General features: G+C 36.6%; 1 protein-coding gene across 1 annotated transcript in view; it reads left to right on the plus strand.

The window, feature by feature from the left end:
* Positions 1-17636, plus strand: part of Wdpcp (WD repeat containing planar cell polarity effector) — a 374171-nt gene that overhangs the window by 208471 nt on the left and 148064 nt on the right. The window contains 1 exon segment of the mRNA XM_047522166.1: positions 5607-5670. Within this exon segment, the coding sequence (XP_047378122.1) occupies positions 5607-5670 (64 nt within the window).

The raw sequence follows: 17636 nt of genomic DNA on the forward strand, positions 1-17636 counted from the left end.
TTGTATTTGCTAACAGTAGCTTTGTGGCATAAAATATGGTCTATTTTAGAGAAGGATCCATGTGCTGCTGAGAAGAAAGTGTATTCGTTCTTTGTTGGGTGGTATATTCTATATATATCCCTTTAGTCTAAATTGTTGATTGTGTTATTGAGATCTATGGTTTCTTTATTCAATTTTTTTTTTGGACGATCTATCCAGTGGTGAGAGAGGTGTGTTAAAATCGCCTAGTATTATTATGTTGTGGTCTATTTGATTTCTGGAATTGAGAAGGATTTGTTTGACGTACGTGGATGAGCCAATGTTCGGGGCATAGATATTTATGATTGTTATGTCTTGCTGATTTATGCTTCCCTTAAGCAGCATGTAATGTCCTTCTTTATCCCTTCTGTCTAGTTTTGGCTTGAAGTCCACATTATCTGAAATGAGGATGGATACTCCAGCTTTTTTGCTGTGTCCGTGTGCATGGTATGTTTTTCCCCATCCTTTCACCTTTAGTCTATGGGTATCTCTTTCTATGAGATGAGTCTCTTGCAGGCAGCATATTGTTGGATCTTTCTTTTTAATCCAATCTGCCAGTCTATGTCTTTTGATTGATGAGTTCAGGCCATTAACATTCAGGGTTATTACTGTGGTATGATTTGTATTCCCGGTCATTTGACTCATATTTGTTTTTTGACATGATTTGGTTTCTCCTTTATTTGGCTATTCCTTTAGGCTAGTTCCTCCCATTGCTGATTTGCATCATTGTTTTTCATCTCTTCCTCATGGAATATTTTGCTGAGAATGTTCTGTAATGCTGGCTTTCTTTTTCTAAATTCCTTTAGCTTTTGTTTATCATGGAAGGATCTTATTTCATCGTCAAATTTGAAGGTAAGTTTTGCTGGGTTAAGATTCTTGGTTGGCATTTGTTTTCTTTCAGGGCTTGGTAAATGTTGTTCCAGGCCCTTCTAGCTTTTAGGGTGTGGATTGAAAAATCTGCTGATATTCTTATTGGTTTCCCTCTGAATGTAATTTGATTCTTTTCTCTCGCGGCCTTTAAAATTCTGTCTTTGTTTTGTATGTTAGGTATTTTCATAATAATGTGCCTTGGTCTGGGTCTGTTGTAATTTTGTATATTTGGAGTTCTATAAGCCTCTTGTACTTGGTTTTCCATTTCATTCTTCAGATTTGGGAAATTTTCTGATATTATTTCATTGAATAGATTGTTCATTCCTTTGGTTTGTTTCTCTAAGCCTTCCTCAATCCCAATAATTCTTAAATTTGGCCTTTTCATGATATCCCATAATTCTTGTAGATTCTGTTCATGATTTCTTACCATCTTCTCTGTTTGGCCAACTTTGTTTTCAAGATTAAATAATTTGTCTTCAATGTCTGAGGTTCTGTCTTCCAGGTGTTCTGTCCTATTGGTTATGCTTTCTATGGAGTTTTTAACTTGGTTTATTGTTTCCTTCATTTCAAGTATTTCAGTTTGTTTTTTTTTCAGTATCTCTAGCTCTTTATTGAAATGATCTCTTGCTTCCCATATTTGGTCTTTTAACTGTTGATTGGTGCGATCATTTAATGCCTGCATTTGCTCTTTCATCTCCTCCTTCAAAGCCTGCATTTGTTCTTTCATCTCCTCATTTGCTTCTCTGATTGTTTTAATTATGTACATTCTGAACTCCCTTCTGACATTTCTTCTGCTGTGCTGTCATTGGGTTTTATTGATGTAGTATCTAGGTTTGTTTGGGACATTTTCTTCCCTTGTTTTCTCATATTGGTCAGATGTCAGTGGGGATCTGAGATATTCCAGATTTCCTCTATTGGCTTACAGTGTCCGGTAGATTTCCAGTGTATTACCTCCCAGCCTTCAGTAGCCTGAAGTCTTGGAGGAATTTGATAATGCAGTGCTTCTGAAGAAAGCTGTCCCTAGCCCCCTACTGGTTCCAGGGCTTGGTCTGGCTCTGTGCGGAAAGGCTCTCACTGGGGGCCTGCACCGTGCAGCTGGCCGTGTGGGGGGAGCCCACCACCGGAGTGTGGATGGCTACCTGGGAAAGACTCTAGCTGCACTGCCCTGCTCTGATAAGCCACCCCTGTCTGTGCCTGCCGCCCAGGCCAAGTTTCGCCCAGTGGGGCAGACTCACCCCGTGACTCTATTTTTGCCCAAGTCTCTCAATGCCACCCCTTCTTGAGTCCTGGGTTCTGGAGCGACTGGAGATGAGTCACCCTCTAGGCTGCCATCTTGGATCGCCCTGTGAAAAGAGCCTGCGGCCGGAGTGGGCCGAGCCGCCTGGAGAAGTCTCTGGCTGCCCTGCCCTGATCCCAGAGGCTGCTTGCATATCGAAGCTCTCCGTTGGCTCGGGGACTTGTGGCTGGCTCTATGTAGAAAGGCTCTCACTGGGCGGTCTGTTCCGAGAAGCTAGCCTTGAAAGGCGCCTCCCACCGCAGTGTTCCAGGCTGCTTGGGGAGGTCTCTGGCTGCCCTGTCCTGGTCCCTGAAGCCGCTTGCAGGCCGGAGTACGCCGCGCTGGCTCCGGGACTTGGAGCTTGTTCTGATCAGAAAGGCTCTCACTAGGGGGCCTGCTCCGAGAACCTGGAGAAGCTGGCTGTGTGGGAGGGGCCCACCGCCGGAGTGCGCAGGGCTGCCTGTGGAAGACTCTAACTGCCCTGCCCTGCTCCGATAAGCCACCTCTATCTGGGCCTGCCACCCGGGCCGAGCTTTACCCAGTAGGCAGACTCACCCGTGGCTCTATTTTGGTCCGAGTCTCTCAATACCTCCCCTTCTTAACTCCTGGGTTCTGGAGTGACTGGAGATGCAGTCCCCCTCTAGTCCGCCATCTCGGATCGCCCCGTGGAAAGAGCCTGCAGCCGGAGTGGGCAGAGCCGCCTCAAATCAAGTGTTGTATTTACTTAACAAAGGAATGTCATTTATCTTTGGAGAGGGAGAGGAAGATAGATATATCGAGATCCTTTGACAACATGGATGAATCTGGAGGTTGTTACACTAAATAAAATAAGCCATACAGTAGGACTAATACTACATATCATTCCACTTACTTAAGGAATCTATAGTCAAACTCATAGAAGCATGGAGTAGAATGGTTGCTGCTAGGCCCAGGGGAGAAAACCAGGGTACTGTATGTATAAAATTTCTTACGTGCAAGATGAATAAGTCCTAGAGACCTAATATACAGCATTGTACCTATTGTTTAAAATACTGTATTATATATAATGATTTGTTAAGTGCATAGATTTTATATTGGAGTTTGTATCACAAAAGTGAAAAAGAGGATGCATGAAAATAAAGGGTGTGGAGCTCAAGAAAGAGATGGATCCTAGAGATACACTTTTGCGAGTCATTTATGTAATTGGTTTTCATTGTCATGGTACTGATAAGGCTATTGAGGAGATTGGAGTGTGTAGAAATAAAAGCCACCATAGAACACCTGCTTCACTGTGAGGTAGAGAAATGTGAACTAGAAAAGAAGACTAAGAAGATTTCATCTAAGAAGTGGGCAAACTGAGAAAGTAGAGGGGCAGTTTATAGGATTAGATATGGCCAAAGATCAGAACTTATAGGCTGGGGTTGTGGCTCAGTGGTAGAGCACTTGCCTAGCATGTGTTAGGCACTGAATTCAGTTCTCAGCACTGCATATAAATAAAGGTCCAACAATAACTAAAAAAAAAAAAATTTTTTTAATCTTTTTTAAAAAGATGAGAACTTATGTTTAACTTTAATCTTTTGAAGATGGATGATTACTGTTGCCAGAATAGTTACAGTGGAGTAGGCCAATGCAAAATGGCAGTGAAGGCATGGACAAGTAGTTACAGCTGGCTGATTGACCTCTTCTGTGCTAAATTTTACCTCCCTTGAGTATATAATAAATCAGTAAACTTCCAGGTACAAAACACTCTTCATCCACAAAAATAAAAGTAATTTCTTCATGATCTTGAACAATTGAGCAGCATTCAGACGAATACTGGAGGTACTGGGAAGAATGAGCAAGGAGGAGATGGGGTAACAATCATCAAATACGGTTACATAGGGGTTGCAATACCGTAGGTGGACCACCAAGTCATAGGCTAACAACTATGGGCAGGACTCAGTCACTAACCAGCACAAGATCTTAGAAGAAGAGCTTTATTCAGGAGCAATGGAGTACATGTCACATAGTCACAGGAAGCTACTCTGTCTTTACTGAGTATAACACTGTCTTTTATACACTTGCAGTTAAATGAGCCATACATCTTAAAGGTTAAGCCTTGCATAAGTAGTTACTAGCCTATTTGGTAGGCCATAGCTTGGTTATAGGAAGAAAAAAACCACTGTTTCACAGACCGCAGAAGAACATCCTGTTCACAGAACACAGGAGAAGAAAATGGGGACTGAAAAGGGGGGCTAGGTGTGGTTAGTGTGCCAACCACAGTATATGGGCTCAGTGTGCTGAGCCCTGAGAGCCTCTCACATAGGCAACGTAAGCCTCTCTCCATTTTATGTCCCACAAAACACAACATGCAAATTGTACCTGTTTCAGGTTTTAGACTTAATGGCTCACATACGATATTAACAAGTCTTATTTATTTTAATTTTAGTTATTCAACTAATAAAATATATGTAATATATTAATTAATATTCAATACTTATTATTTTTATTTGAAATCTTATCTTTTCTACCACTGTATTTTACAATATAAAATAGAGAACAGAGAATAACTTACATACCTGCTTGTTCCTACAGTCAAACTGACAGTTACATCTATATAAAAAATCTTAGAAATTATACAAAATAAAGACCACCTTTTATTCCAAAAACCCGTGCATTTATGACATACTTTTTGTTCTAGATCTTAAACTTTCTGTAGAAATAATTCAATTAAACTATAACTTGTTCTCATGTATATTTGCCTAGAATTAAACTTCCACAAAGAAAATCATCAAAATTTTACTTAAGGGAAAGTATGATTATGGAAAAGTGTAGAAAAGTATGTTTTAAAAATTTAGAAAACATTTATATTGCTCTTTTATAACAGCCTGGAATTTCTTTTCAAATATAAAGTTTTTGAATAATGCAACATTTAACTTCCCAACTTTTACCTAAGAAACACAAAATTATGATGTGATTAATTGCTCTTATCCTGCTTTATTCTCTATATCCTCATAATTTTCTTTTATAAAACAATGAAGTAAGCCAGGCGCAGTGGCACACACCTGTAATCCCAGCAGTTTAGGAGGCTGAGGCGGGAGGATTGCTAGTTCAAAGCCAGCCTCAGCAACTTGGCAAGACCCTGTCTCTAAAATATAAAAAGAGCTGGGGGATGTGACTCAGTGACAAAGTCTGGATTCAATCCCTCGTACCAAAAAACAAAACAAAACAAACCCCAAAAAACAATGAAGTAAAAATTATGAAGATATACTTTCCAGGCTGTCATTTCCCATATTCAGCAATGTCTGCTTGAGTTTGTGCTTTATTTCATAAATGGAAGATCCTAGCAGGCCGAATCCCTTCTCTTTGAGAATATTTTTTCCTTCAGAAGAATCAAATAATACTGAATAAATACATTAAACAAACAGCTCTATCCTTTTATATGTTTTGTTCACAACTAACATCTTTCTTTTCTTCCTTATAGGTACCAGAGATTTGAAAAGGCATTTCTCCTAGCTGTTGACATTGGTGCTCGAGACCTGTTTATGGTGAGTCATTCCCTGAGATGATTTTGTGCCTTCCTTCAGTTCTAAGGCTGAGTAAGTTGTCAGCTTTTGTGACCATTAAAAAGGATTAGTGTCATTTGCAGCCTTAGACACATGGTGGGAAAGCATTATTCCATCTTGGTTTGTAACTTCCTTCCTGAAACTGGTCAATAGCCATCTAGTATCTTTTGACTTGTTGACATTTTCCTTGCCAGGGCCCAAAGAATCTTTTATGTTTTCTAAGAATTTATAATTCTTGAATTTTTCTCCTCATGTACCTTGATGTGAGGGTATGACACCTTTCTATATAATAAGCTTAAATATCTTTCTAATCCATTCTCTGAAGAAGTGGAATACAGCTACAGAAGACAGGAAACAGGGCAAAAAAAAAAAAAAAAAAAAAGTCTCATAGATCTTGAATGTACTCAATCCATTCTCTGAAGAAGTGGAATACAGCTACAGAAGACAGGACACAGGGCAAAAAAAAAAAAAAAAAAGTCTCAGATCTTGAATGTGCTCAGTATGTTCCTTATATTTTAGTGAAAAGTAACAAATTGTAAATGTTCTCACAGGTATTTTTAAAGTAACCATAGTACAAAGTGCATCTAAGAAGCTATAAATTCACACATACTCTAGTTCTTTCATTTATTAGTATAGAACAGTACAATTAACCGGGATTTCTTACAGATCCTTGTGCTCTGTAACAGATTCTTCTTGTTTTCTAAGATCCTGTGCCACAGTTAGGTCAGGTGAACAAATTCTTTTCTGATTTCCCAGCATGTTCTACCCCATAACAATTTGATTGTTATCAAAGAAACAATAGAGCAAAAGCTTCTTGAAAACAAGAAAAAGTGCTGGAAGGCTCTTTTACCTGAATATTTTAATGCTAAGAAGACGTTTTGTAGTTTAAGATTTTATGCTCTTTTTGTTTGGTTTGGTTGATTGTTTTAGTACTGGAGATTTAACCCGGGGGTACTTTAACCACTGAACTACATCCCCAGTCATTTTTAAAACTTTTTGTTTTGAGACAGAGTCTAAACTGCTTAGGCTTGTCTTGAGTCTCTGGGATTACAGGTATGCACTGCCTTGCCTGACTAGCTTTTATTTTTTATGTTTCTATGGATTCATCACATTAACTTACTTGTATTGAGTTTGATAATTAAATCTAAATTTACATCATTCAGTTATACTATATTTTCATAGATCATGAAAAACTGAACAGATGCAAATGAAAAAACAAATTTCATTTATCCAGAGGCCTGTAGCCTATATTCCAGGAATTCTTATCTCTTGAAAATAAAATGTATGTAACATAAACAGAATTATCCCTACTTAAAAATGATTTTCTATGCTTATAATATCTCTTCCTTAGGGACTAAAATAATATCGAAGAGGTCACAAAAAAGAAACATCATCAGTTAACCTGAAAGTAGTGCTTTTTGCATTAATATTTATCAGTGATAAAGAGGTTCAAGACATATAACATGACAAGAAAGTTGATATGGAATTGTGTTTTTAACATATCAGATCATATGTGCAAACAGTTTTAGTTCTTCCTTTATAACTTAGATGTCTTTTATTTTTCTTGCTTAATTATTCTGACTAGAACTTTCTGGTACTACATTGAATAAAAGTGTCAAAAGTGGGAAAAGTTTTGAGTTTTTCACCATGAAGTGTGATGTTCACTGTGCAGTTTTCATGTGTAGCTTTTACACATCATGTGGAAGTAGTTTCTCTCAATCCTAATTTGTTAATAGTTTTTATCATGAAAATGTGGTTATTTTGTCCAATATTCCTTCTACCTCAATTGAGACATTTATGTAGTTTTCTACCTTTCCTTCTGTTTATGTGGCGTTTTATACTGATCAGTGTTGATATGTTTGACAATCCTTGCATTCCAGGAATGAATCCCACTTGGACATGGTGCATACTCCTTTTACTATGTTGCAAAATTCAGTTTACTGTTATTTTTGTTGAACATTTTTGTATCAATGTTGTTAAGAGATAATGGTCTGTAGTTTTCTTTTGTTTTTGTCTAGCTTTGATATTAGGGTAATGCTGGCCTTAAAGAATGAGCTAGGAAAAGTTCCCTCTTCAATTTTTGGGATGATTTGAGGAGGATTGGCATTATTTTTTTCTTTAAATGTTTGGTGTAATTCATGAGCAGAGCCATTAGTTGGAGGCCTTTTCTTTGTCAGATTTTTGATTATTGATTCAATCTCTTACCACTTCCAGATCTGTCCAGATTTTCTGTTTCTTGATTTGGTCTTGGTGGGCTTTGTTTTTCGCAATTTTTCCTTTTCATGTATGTTATCCAGTCTGTTGGCACACAGTTGCTTATATTACTCCCATAATCCTTTTCATTTCTGTAGGATTAGTAGTAGTAATATCCCCATTGTATGATTTTAGTCTTCTCCCTTTTATTCTTTGTTAATGGTTTGTTGATCTTACTGATTTTTAAAAATAACCAACATTTGGTATCATTGATCTCTATTTTGTTTATCTCTGCTCTAATCCTTATTAATTTCTTCATTCTGCTGGCTTTGGGTTTAGATTGTTGTTCTTTTTTCTATGTTAAGTTCAGCTATTGATTTGAGATCTTTCTTTTTAATGTAAGGATTTGTAACTTTCACCCATAGCACTCCTTTTACTATATCCTATGTTTAGCTAAAGTTCTGTGCAGCTTTTAACATCTCAGTCACTACTTTCTGTTAACTTTCACAGCCTCTTGGCCATAAATTGTAAGTTCTCAAATGTTTAGAAAAGGAAAAGCAAGACCAAATGTCAAGCTTATCTCTCTGGGTTTCACTTCTTTCTAGTATGTTGGTCCCCCAAATACTCACTGCCTTAGTAGTTCTGACACAAAACTAAAAAGAAAAAAAAAATCATCCATATTTCCTATGTGCTCTTAACAGGAGTATATATAACCTTATCTACTATAACTGGAACCAAACATTCTGCAGTATAGTTTTGGAAAGTGAGTGAAGTGTTAAACTTGGCATTAGCTGCTTTCCCATTCTGGATAACTTCCTGAAGTGTGCTATTATGTTTGAACTATTAATCACTAAAAACTTTAAATGTCACAAATTCTACTTTTAAGCTTGATATATCATCAATTTTATGCCCAAAATGAATCAGATATAAAATATTGCATATATTAAGGTTTATCACTCAATTATAGAAAAAGCACTAAAGAAAAACCCTAATTTTTAAAAGTTTCTCCTTTTTAAGAATGTAAAAAAAAATAAAATTTTAGCTGTTCCAGCAATTTAAGAATTGTTTTAATCCTTTAATAGTGCATGTCTTTTCTCTTAATAATAGAAGATGTTTGTATTTATGCCTGCTTAAATTTATAGACTTTCTTACTCAAGGGCATGCCAAGTACATTATGATTATCAGCAGCAAAATCAATACGTCTCCCCAAATTAAAGGAACTAATTTTTAATGATCATCTGCTGTGTACAAGAGGCTTTTTCTTATTTAATTCCTACTAGTAATTCTAACCCATAGAATTATTATACCCATTTTATAGTTGACAAAACTGATTATAAGGAAAATTAAGCAAAAACTAAGCAAAGCTGTGATTCAGACCCAGTGTATTTAACTCTACAATTCATGCCATTTCCAATTACACCAAAGTTCATTCTTATATACACTAATGATATGAACTTTCCCTAAAACTTAGTGATATTTTTACTTGACCACCCCAAAAGTCCAAGAAAGCTACTGTTTTCCTTTCTTTTACTCTGAAATTACACAGATATTTCAGTAAGACTGTTTATTGCAGATTGACATTTGATCTAGCTTGAATGATTTACAGACCCCCAGTTTACTGATAGTACGACTTACCCAAATTAAGGATAAGATGTCCATGCATAGAGCAACAATAAAAAGGAACATGTAAATTGTCACCAATTGCCTGTATCCCTATTTCCACACTCCTGGCTTGAGGGAAGAATACTTTAATATATTTATGCATGATTTTCTTTGAGATAGATGTGACTTATACCAGACATCATAGGGATAAATCTTCTGGGACTATGAGTTTGATCTTTGTGCATTTATCTGTCTTGAGAGATGTACAAAAGAGTTGGGTCTTTAAAGTATCATGTGGGGCTGGGGTTGTGGCTCTGTGGTAGAGTGCTTGCCTGGCATGTGAGGTGCTGGGTTCAACCCTTAGTACCACATAAAATGAATAAATAAGATACAGGTATTAAAGTACCCAATCAATAAATGGGCCACGGAACTAGACAGACACTTTACAGAAGAAGTCATACAAGCAATTAATAAATATATGAAAAAGTGTTCAACATCTCTAGTAATTAGAGAAATGCAAATTAAAACAACTCTAAGATTTCATCTTACTCCAATTAGAATGGCTATTATCAAGAACACAAATAATAACAGATGTTGGCATGGATGTGGGGAAAAAGGCACACTTTTACATTGCTGGTGGAGTTGCAAATTGGTGCAGCCACTCTGGAAAGCAGTGTGGAGAATCCTCAGAAAACTTGGAATGGACCCACCTTTTGGCCCAGTTATCCCACTCCTCGGTTTATACCTGAAGGACTTAAAATCAGTATACCACAGTAACACAGCCACATCAATGTTTATAGCAGCTCAGTTCATAATAACTAGATTGTGGAACCAACCTAGATGCCCTTCAACAGATGAATGGATAAAGAAACTGCGGTATACATACACAATGGAATATTATTCAGCCATAAAGAAGAAGAATATTATGGCATTTGCAAATAAATGGATGGAATTGGAAAATATGCTAAGTGAAATAAGCCAATCCAAAAAACCAAAGGCTGAATGTTTTCCCTGATAAGTGGAGAATGATATATAATAGGGGTGGGGAGTTGGGGAGGGAGAGAAGAATGGGGGAACTTTAGATTATGTAGAAGGAAATGAGAGGGAGGGTGATATGAAAAGTGGTGGAATGAGACAGACATCATTACCCTATGTACATGTATGATTACATGAATGGTATGAATCTACATTGTGCACAACCAACCAAACAAAATGATGTACCCCATTTGTATACAATGAATCAAAATGCAGTCTGTAAAAAATTAAAAGATAAATTTAAAAAATAAATAAAATGACAATACTAAAAAAAAAGATACAGGTATTATGTCCATCTACAACTAAAAAAATGTTTTTTAAAAAAAAGTCACGTGAACTAAAGAAGCGTAACATTTTTAAAAATGTTCATCCAAACTGCTGTCCTTTAGCAAAGTTTCAATTTCTCATTGATCCCTATAGTTGAAAATTGTTTTCTCCTATAACCCAAGAAAAGAGGAATGATCATGTAGTTAATAATGACTCAACTGCTTTCAAAATGTCACTGGTGAGGGAAGTGAAATCTTCCAGTTCCAGCTAATTGATAAATTTGTTTGATTTGTCCTCTCATTATAAACTGCTATAAAATAGACAAAATATATTAAGCAGCTCTATTTTGGCACAGGCAATAAACAGAACAAGACTGTATTTCTCAAAAAAAAAAAAAAAAAAGGTGTAGGGGGAAGTACCATGGAGATTACACACATTACAAACACAATTTACAAAGCAGAGAACAGTGATGTCACTCAACTAAAAAAACAGAGATCAGTGTTCAGAATTCAAGAATGATGGGGATCTAGTTTGTGGGAAAGGATTCCAGAAAGGAGAAAAGAGACCCAGAAGTCTTTTGGTACATTCCCTTGGGTCCTTGATGGAATGGTAGACCACATTTACATAGAGCCTAGAAGAAAACCACTTCTGTGATACTGAGAGCTAAATAGAGATACTGGTGATTTTGTAGTCCTGAAAGATAGCAGAATTCTGACTCAGACAAATTGCAGAAACCATATTAGGCATTTATATGAAACCCCAAAATTCTTTAAGAATAAGGACCATATCCTAAGACCATGTACAAAACTGAACTTGATCTGCCTCTGAAAATCATAAAATAAGGCAGTATCAAAAGGATTCACCACTAATTTAATGCCCTGATAGAACAAAATTCAACACCCTTTAAAGAAAAATATAATCCAGACTCCTTTCAATGCAACACTCACAATGTCTAGCGTACAATTGCTCTTTTTTTTTAATCCTGTGAAGTTTATTAGAAATGCAAATATCACAAAATACCAGAATTGTCAAAATTATTTAAATCCTGCATAGTTAGTATGAAACAAATATAGGCAAACAATTTTTAGGCCAGAATGAATGTGGGTTATTGAAAGGGTACCACAGTGTGCTGACAAACAATGGAAGCTTAGGATAAAAAACCCTGAGTTGTAACATTTGCCCGTTTCTGTGGTTAAATATTCACACGTGGCCAACTTCAAGCTACCAGCATGGCTACCACTTAGCAGGGCTGGGAAATGATGGGCAGTTACACACCATTACATGGTATTTCTAGCACACATCAGTAATAGCCATGAATAACTTCAAGAACATAGAAGTAAAATATTTAGGAAAGGATGAATCATAAGTATTTATTACCCTTTTAATATAACATTCTATTGGAATTTCATAAGATTTATCGATTTTATTTTTTCAAAGAACCAACTATTTATTTTGTCAATTTTTTCAATTATTTCTTTTGTTTCAATTTCATTGATTTCAGCTCTGATTTTAAGTATTTCCTATCTTCTACTACTTTTGATGTTGCTCTGTTCTTTTTCTAGGGCTTTGAGCCCTAGTGTTAGGTCGTTTATTGTTGATTTTTTTTCTTCTTTTATTGAATGCATTCCATGATATAAATTTTCCTCTAAGTACTGTTTTCATAGTGTCCCAGAGATTTTGATATGATGTGTCTTTGTTCTCGTTTAGCTCTAAGATTTTTTTTTTTTTAATTTCCCCCTGGTGTCTTCTGTTATCCATTCATCATACAATAGTGTATTATTTAATCTCCAGGTATTGGAGTAGTTTGTTTTTATTCTGTCATTTGTTTCTAATTTTAATCTATTCTGATCTGATAGAATACAAGGTAGTATCTCTATCTTCTTGTATTTGCTAACAGTAGCTTTGTGGCATAATATATGGTCTATTTTAGAGAAGGATTCATGTGCTGCTGAGAAGAAAGTGTATTTGCTCTTTGTTGGATGGTATATTCTATATATGTCCGTTAAGTCTAAATTATTGATTATGTTATTGAGATCTATGGTTTCTTTGTTCAATTTTTGTCTGGAAGACCTGTCCAGTGGTGAGAGAGGTGTGTTAAGTCACTTAGTATTTATTGTGTTGTGGGCTATTTGATTTCTGGAATTGAGAAGCATTTGTTTGATGTACAGGGATGCACCACTGTTTGGGGCATAAATATTTATGATTGTTATGTCTTGCTGATTTATGCTTCCCTTAAGCAGTATGAAATGTCCTTCTTTATCCCTTCTGACTAACTTTGGCTTGAAGTCCACATTATCTGATATGAGGATGGATACTCCGGTTTTTTGGCTGAGTCCACGTGCATGGTGTGTTTTTTCCCATCCTTTTACCTTTAGTTTGTGGGTATCTCTCTCTATGAGATGAGTCTCTTGCAGGCAGCATATTGTTGGATCTTTCTTTTTAATCCAATCTGCCAGTTAATGTATTTTGATTGATGAGTTCAGGCCATTAACATTCAGGATTATTATTGAAATATGATTTGTATTCCCGGTCATTTGGCTCATTTTTGTTTTTTGACATGACTTAGTTTCTTCTTTATTTGGCTATTCCTTTAGGGTAGTTCACTCCTTTGCTGATTTACATCGTTGTTTTTCATCTCTTCCTCATGGAATATTTTGCTGAGAATGTTCTGTAGTGCTGGCTTTCTTTCTGTAAATTCTTTTAGCTTTTGTTTTTATTTTATTTCATCATCAAATTTGCTGGGTATAAGATTCTTAGTTGGCATCCATTTTCTTTCAGGGCTTGAAAAATGTTGTTCCAGGCCCTTCTAGCTTTTAGGGTCTGGATTGAAAAATCTGCTGATATCTGTATTGGTTTCCCCCTGAATGTAATTTGATTTTTTTTTTCTCTCACAGCCTTTAAAATTCTGTCTTAAATGTTAGGTATTTTCATTATAATGTACCTTGGTGTGGGTCTATTGTAATTTTGTATATTTGGAATCCTATAACCCTCTTGTACTTGATTTTCCATTTCATTCTTCAGATTTGGGAAATTTCCTGACATTATTTCTTTGAATAGATTGTTCATTCCTTTGATTTGTTTCTCTGGGTCTTCCTCAATCCCAATAATTCTTAAATTTGGCCTTTTCATGATATACCATAATTCTTATTGATTCTGTTCATGATTTCTTACCATCTTCTCTGTTTGGTCAACTTTGTTTTCAAGATTAAATATTTTGTCTTCAATGTCTGAGGTTCTGTCTTCCAGGTGTTCTATCCTATTGGTTATACTTTCTATGGAGTTTTTAATTTGGTTTATTGTTTCCTTCATTTCAAGGATTTCATTTCAAGGATTTTTTTTTTTTTCAGTATCTCTAGCTCTTCATTGAAATGATCTTTTGCTTCCCGCATTTGCTCTTTTAACTGTTGAGTGGTGTGATCATTCAAAGCCTGCATTTGCTCTTTCATCTCATCATTTGCTTCTCTGATCATTTTAATTATGTACTTTCTGAACTCCCTTTCTGACATTTCTTCTGCCATGCTGTCATTGGATTTTATTGATGTGGCATCTAGGTTTTTTTGGAACATTTTCTTCTCTTGTTTTCTCATATTGCTCAGGTATCTACCCCTCTAGTAGTGAAACTCTGAGATGTTGCAGATTTCCTCTATTGACTTATAATTTCCCTGTAGATTTCCAATAATTCCCCTCCTAGCCTTCTGTAGCCTGAAGTCTTGGAGGAACTTGATAATGCAGTGATTCACAAGGAAGCTACCCCTCTAGGGGTGGTGGCTTCAGGTGGGGTATATTCCTTGTTAGTGGGCAGAGGCACCTCCACTTGTTGACTGATGGTCAGCCAAAGTGGGACTAGACTGCAGGCTGGGGCATGGCTGATCTGGGCCTGTGTCTCTGGTTCTGCCGCCCTGGTGGGGAACCTTACCCAGCAGGAAAGACTCACCCAGTGGGGAAGTCTCGCTGGACAGCTCTCCTCTGAGAAGTTCCCTTCAGTCCAGAACTATTTCTGGGCTGGGCAGCCCTCCTCTGTGACATTCCCAGGGGTTCGGACCTACCTCCTAAGCCAGGGAGCCTCACCCTGCAAGTGAGTCTCCCTGGGCAGCCCTCCTCTGAAACATTCCCTGGGGTCTGGAACTACCACCTGGGCTGGGGATCCTGGCCCTGTGAGGGACTCTCTTGCTGAGCGGCCCTCCTCTGCGATGTTCTCTGGGGACCAGACCTACCGCCTGGGCCAGGGAGCCTCACCCTGTGCAGAAGTCTCCCACTGGGCGACCTCCTCCGAGAAGTCTTGCCACCCGGGTCTGGGACTCTCGCTCTGCACCAAAGCCTCTCGCTTGGTGGCCATCCTCTACAATGCTCCCGGTTGTCCGGGTTCACGGCTCCAGCAAGGGGAGTCTTACTGGGCAATTCCACTCCACGAACTTCCCTTCCTTCCGGGACTAGTGCCCTCTCTGGGGAGCCTTGCCCAGTGAGAGAAAGACTCAACCTGCGGCTCTGAGTTGGTCCCGAGTCTTTCAATACCTCCTCTTCTTGAATCCTGAGTCCTTTCAAAGGGCCTCCAGTCTCCTGTAGGTGTCTCAGGAAGGGAGCCACCCTTCCAATGATGATGGCCACGCCCTCAGGGATAATTCAAAATGCCTGCACCAGCCTCCAATGAAGGTGGGGAGCCCCAGCAAGGGTGTGCTAAGTCAGCACAGAGGCAATGCAGCAGTACGGGGGGCAGGCAGGCATATTCAGCAATGGTGTCTGACCTCGGTGTGGGGGTCTGGCAGGCTCCACAATGGCGTCCGACCTTGGTGTATGCAATTGCTCTTTGATAGGCATATAAAATAGAAATTTGTATTCTCTAATGAATATAAATGGAGCTAACACTAATGGACCCTTATGTGACACAGATGTTGAAATGATCAAATAAGAACTTGGGAGCAACTGTTACAAAAGTGCTCAAGATTTTAAGGAAAAAGATAAACATAATGATTGAATAGATAGGAATTCCCAGGAAAAAAACATAGACGCTATATGTAAAGAAAACCAAATGTAATTCTAGAATTTTCTTTCAAATTTGGTAGAGAAATACAAATTTGAAATGAAAACTTTACCAGATGGGCTTATGGACACTGTGTAATAAAAGTGGCAGTGAATTTGAAGAGAGATCAATAGAAATCATTTTGAAGAAAAGAAAGAAGATCCTGCAAGAAATAAACAGTCTCAGTGACTTGTGGAATCAAGCCAAATAGTCGAAAATATATGTAATTGAAGCCTAGTAAAAAATATTGGTCAACAGATTGGAGAATCTCAATGGACTCCAAAAATAAGAAAGCAGCATGTAGGCACATCAGATCATGGCACAACATAGTCATATTACTGAAAACTGATGCAAAATATTAAAAATACCTAGAAAAGAAAAAATTACACAAAAGGACCAATAATTAATTTGAATTGTGTCTCATTTCAAATCAGAAATGATACCAAACGATAATGGAACATGTCTGAGTTGTGAATGAGATTAAGCTCTTAACAAAATAGTATATCCAGTGAAAATAATTCTTAAATGGAAATAGAATAAGAACACTTTAAATAAATGAAAGGTGAGACAACTCAGCACTAGCAGATCTGCACTACAAGAAAAGATCAAGGAAGTTTTTTTCTGTTATAACAAAAATGAAACTGGATGAAAACTTGTATCTACAGAGAAAAAATGAAGAGTCCTGAAAATGGTGAATATGAAGATTAATAATTGTCTTTTTCTCCTCATTTAAAAAATTTCTTTGAATGATAATTGCCACAATGAAATTTTAAATGTTTGAGACAAATATGTTTATCCTGATTTGAATATCGATACATCCTGTTTCATGTATCGAAACATCACATGGTGTCCTATAAATGTGTATAGTTTATATATGTCAATTTTTAAAGAGACTAAGTTTTAGAGATATACATTTTAAAAAAAGAATTGTTTAAAACAAATAATAGCTACATCGTGGTATTAATAACAGTTATAGACATGAAATCAAAGACAGTAACACCTCAGGAGAGAATAAATGGAATTATATGGTTGTCAGGTTTGAACCTTTTACCTGAAGTGGTATAATACTAATTCTGAATAGACTATGATATGTTAAGATTGCATGTTATAGTGTCCAGAGGATTTTATTAAAACATTTAAATAGACATGTATCTAAAAAAGTCTATAGTGGAAATTTATAAAGAGTTTTAAAATGTTCAAGCTGAAGGAATGCAGGAAGAGAGGACAGATTGAAAGATAGTAATCTTAAGCTCATACATACAAATAATCACATTAAATTCAAATTGACTAGATACTCCAATTAATAAGTAGACCTTAAATTTTTAAGTCAATTTGAGTGGATAAAAAGATATAATTATATTTAGTGTATAAAGGAAACACTAATTGTTATAAAACAAATTGAAAGTACAAATGTGTAAAAAGATACTATCATGCAAAGACTAAGACAAAGTAAATTTCAAAACAACGGAAGTATTGTTAAAAAAAGGATTTGATCATTATGTCTTTTTATAATGTTAAAAGTTTAGCAAGAAGACATAACAAAACTAAATGTTTATGTATAAGTTAACTGAGCTACAAATACATGAAGCAAAAACTGACAAACCAAAAACATATAAATGTGTTAATTTATAGAACAAGTGAATATATGCAATATATGAACCAACTAGACCTAACCGACATTGTTTAAAGCTATATTCAACAACTGCAGAATACACATTCTTTTCAAATGTACATGGTATACTCAACCAAACATAAAGAAGACTCAGTACATTCTAACATTAAAATATGAAACTAAAAGAATTTTAAGTTACATTCAGAGACCTATAAAGTTCAC

This window comes from Sciurus carolinensis, chromosome 13, assembly GCF_902686445.1.
Source record: "Sciurus carolinensis chromosome 13, mSciCar1.2, whole genome shotgun sequence".
Lineage (NCBI taxonomy): Eukaryota > Metazoa > Chordata > Mammalia > Rodentia > Sciuridae > Sciurus > Sciurus carolinensis.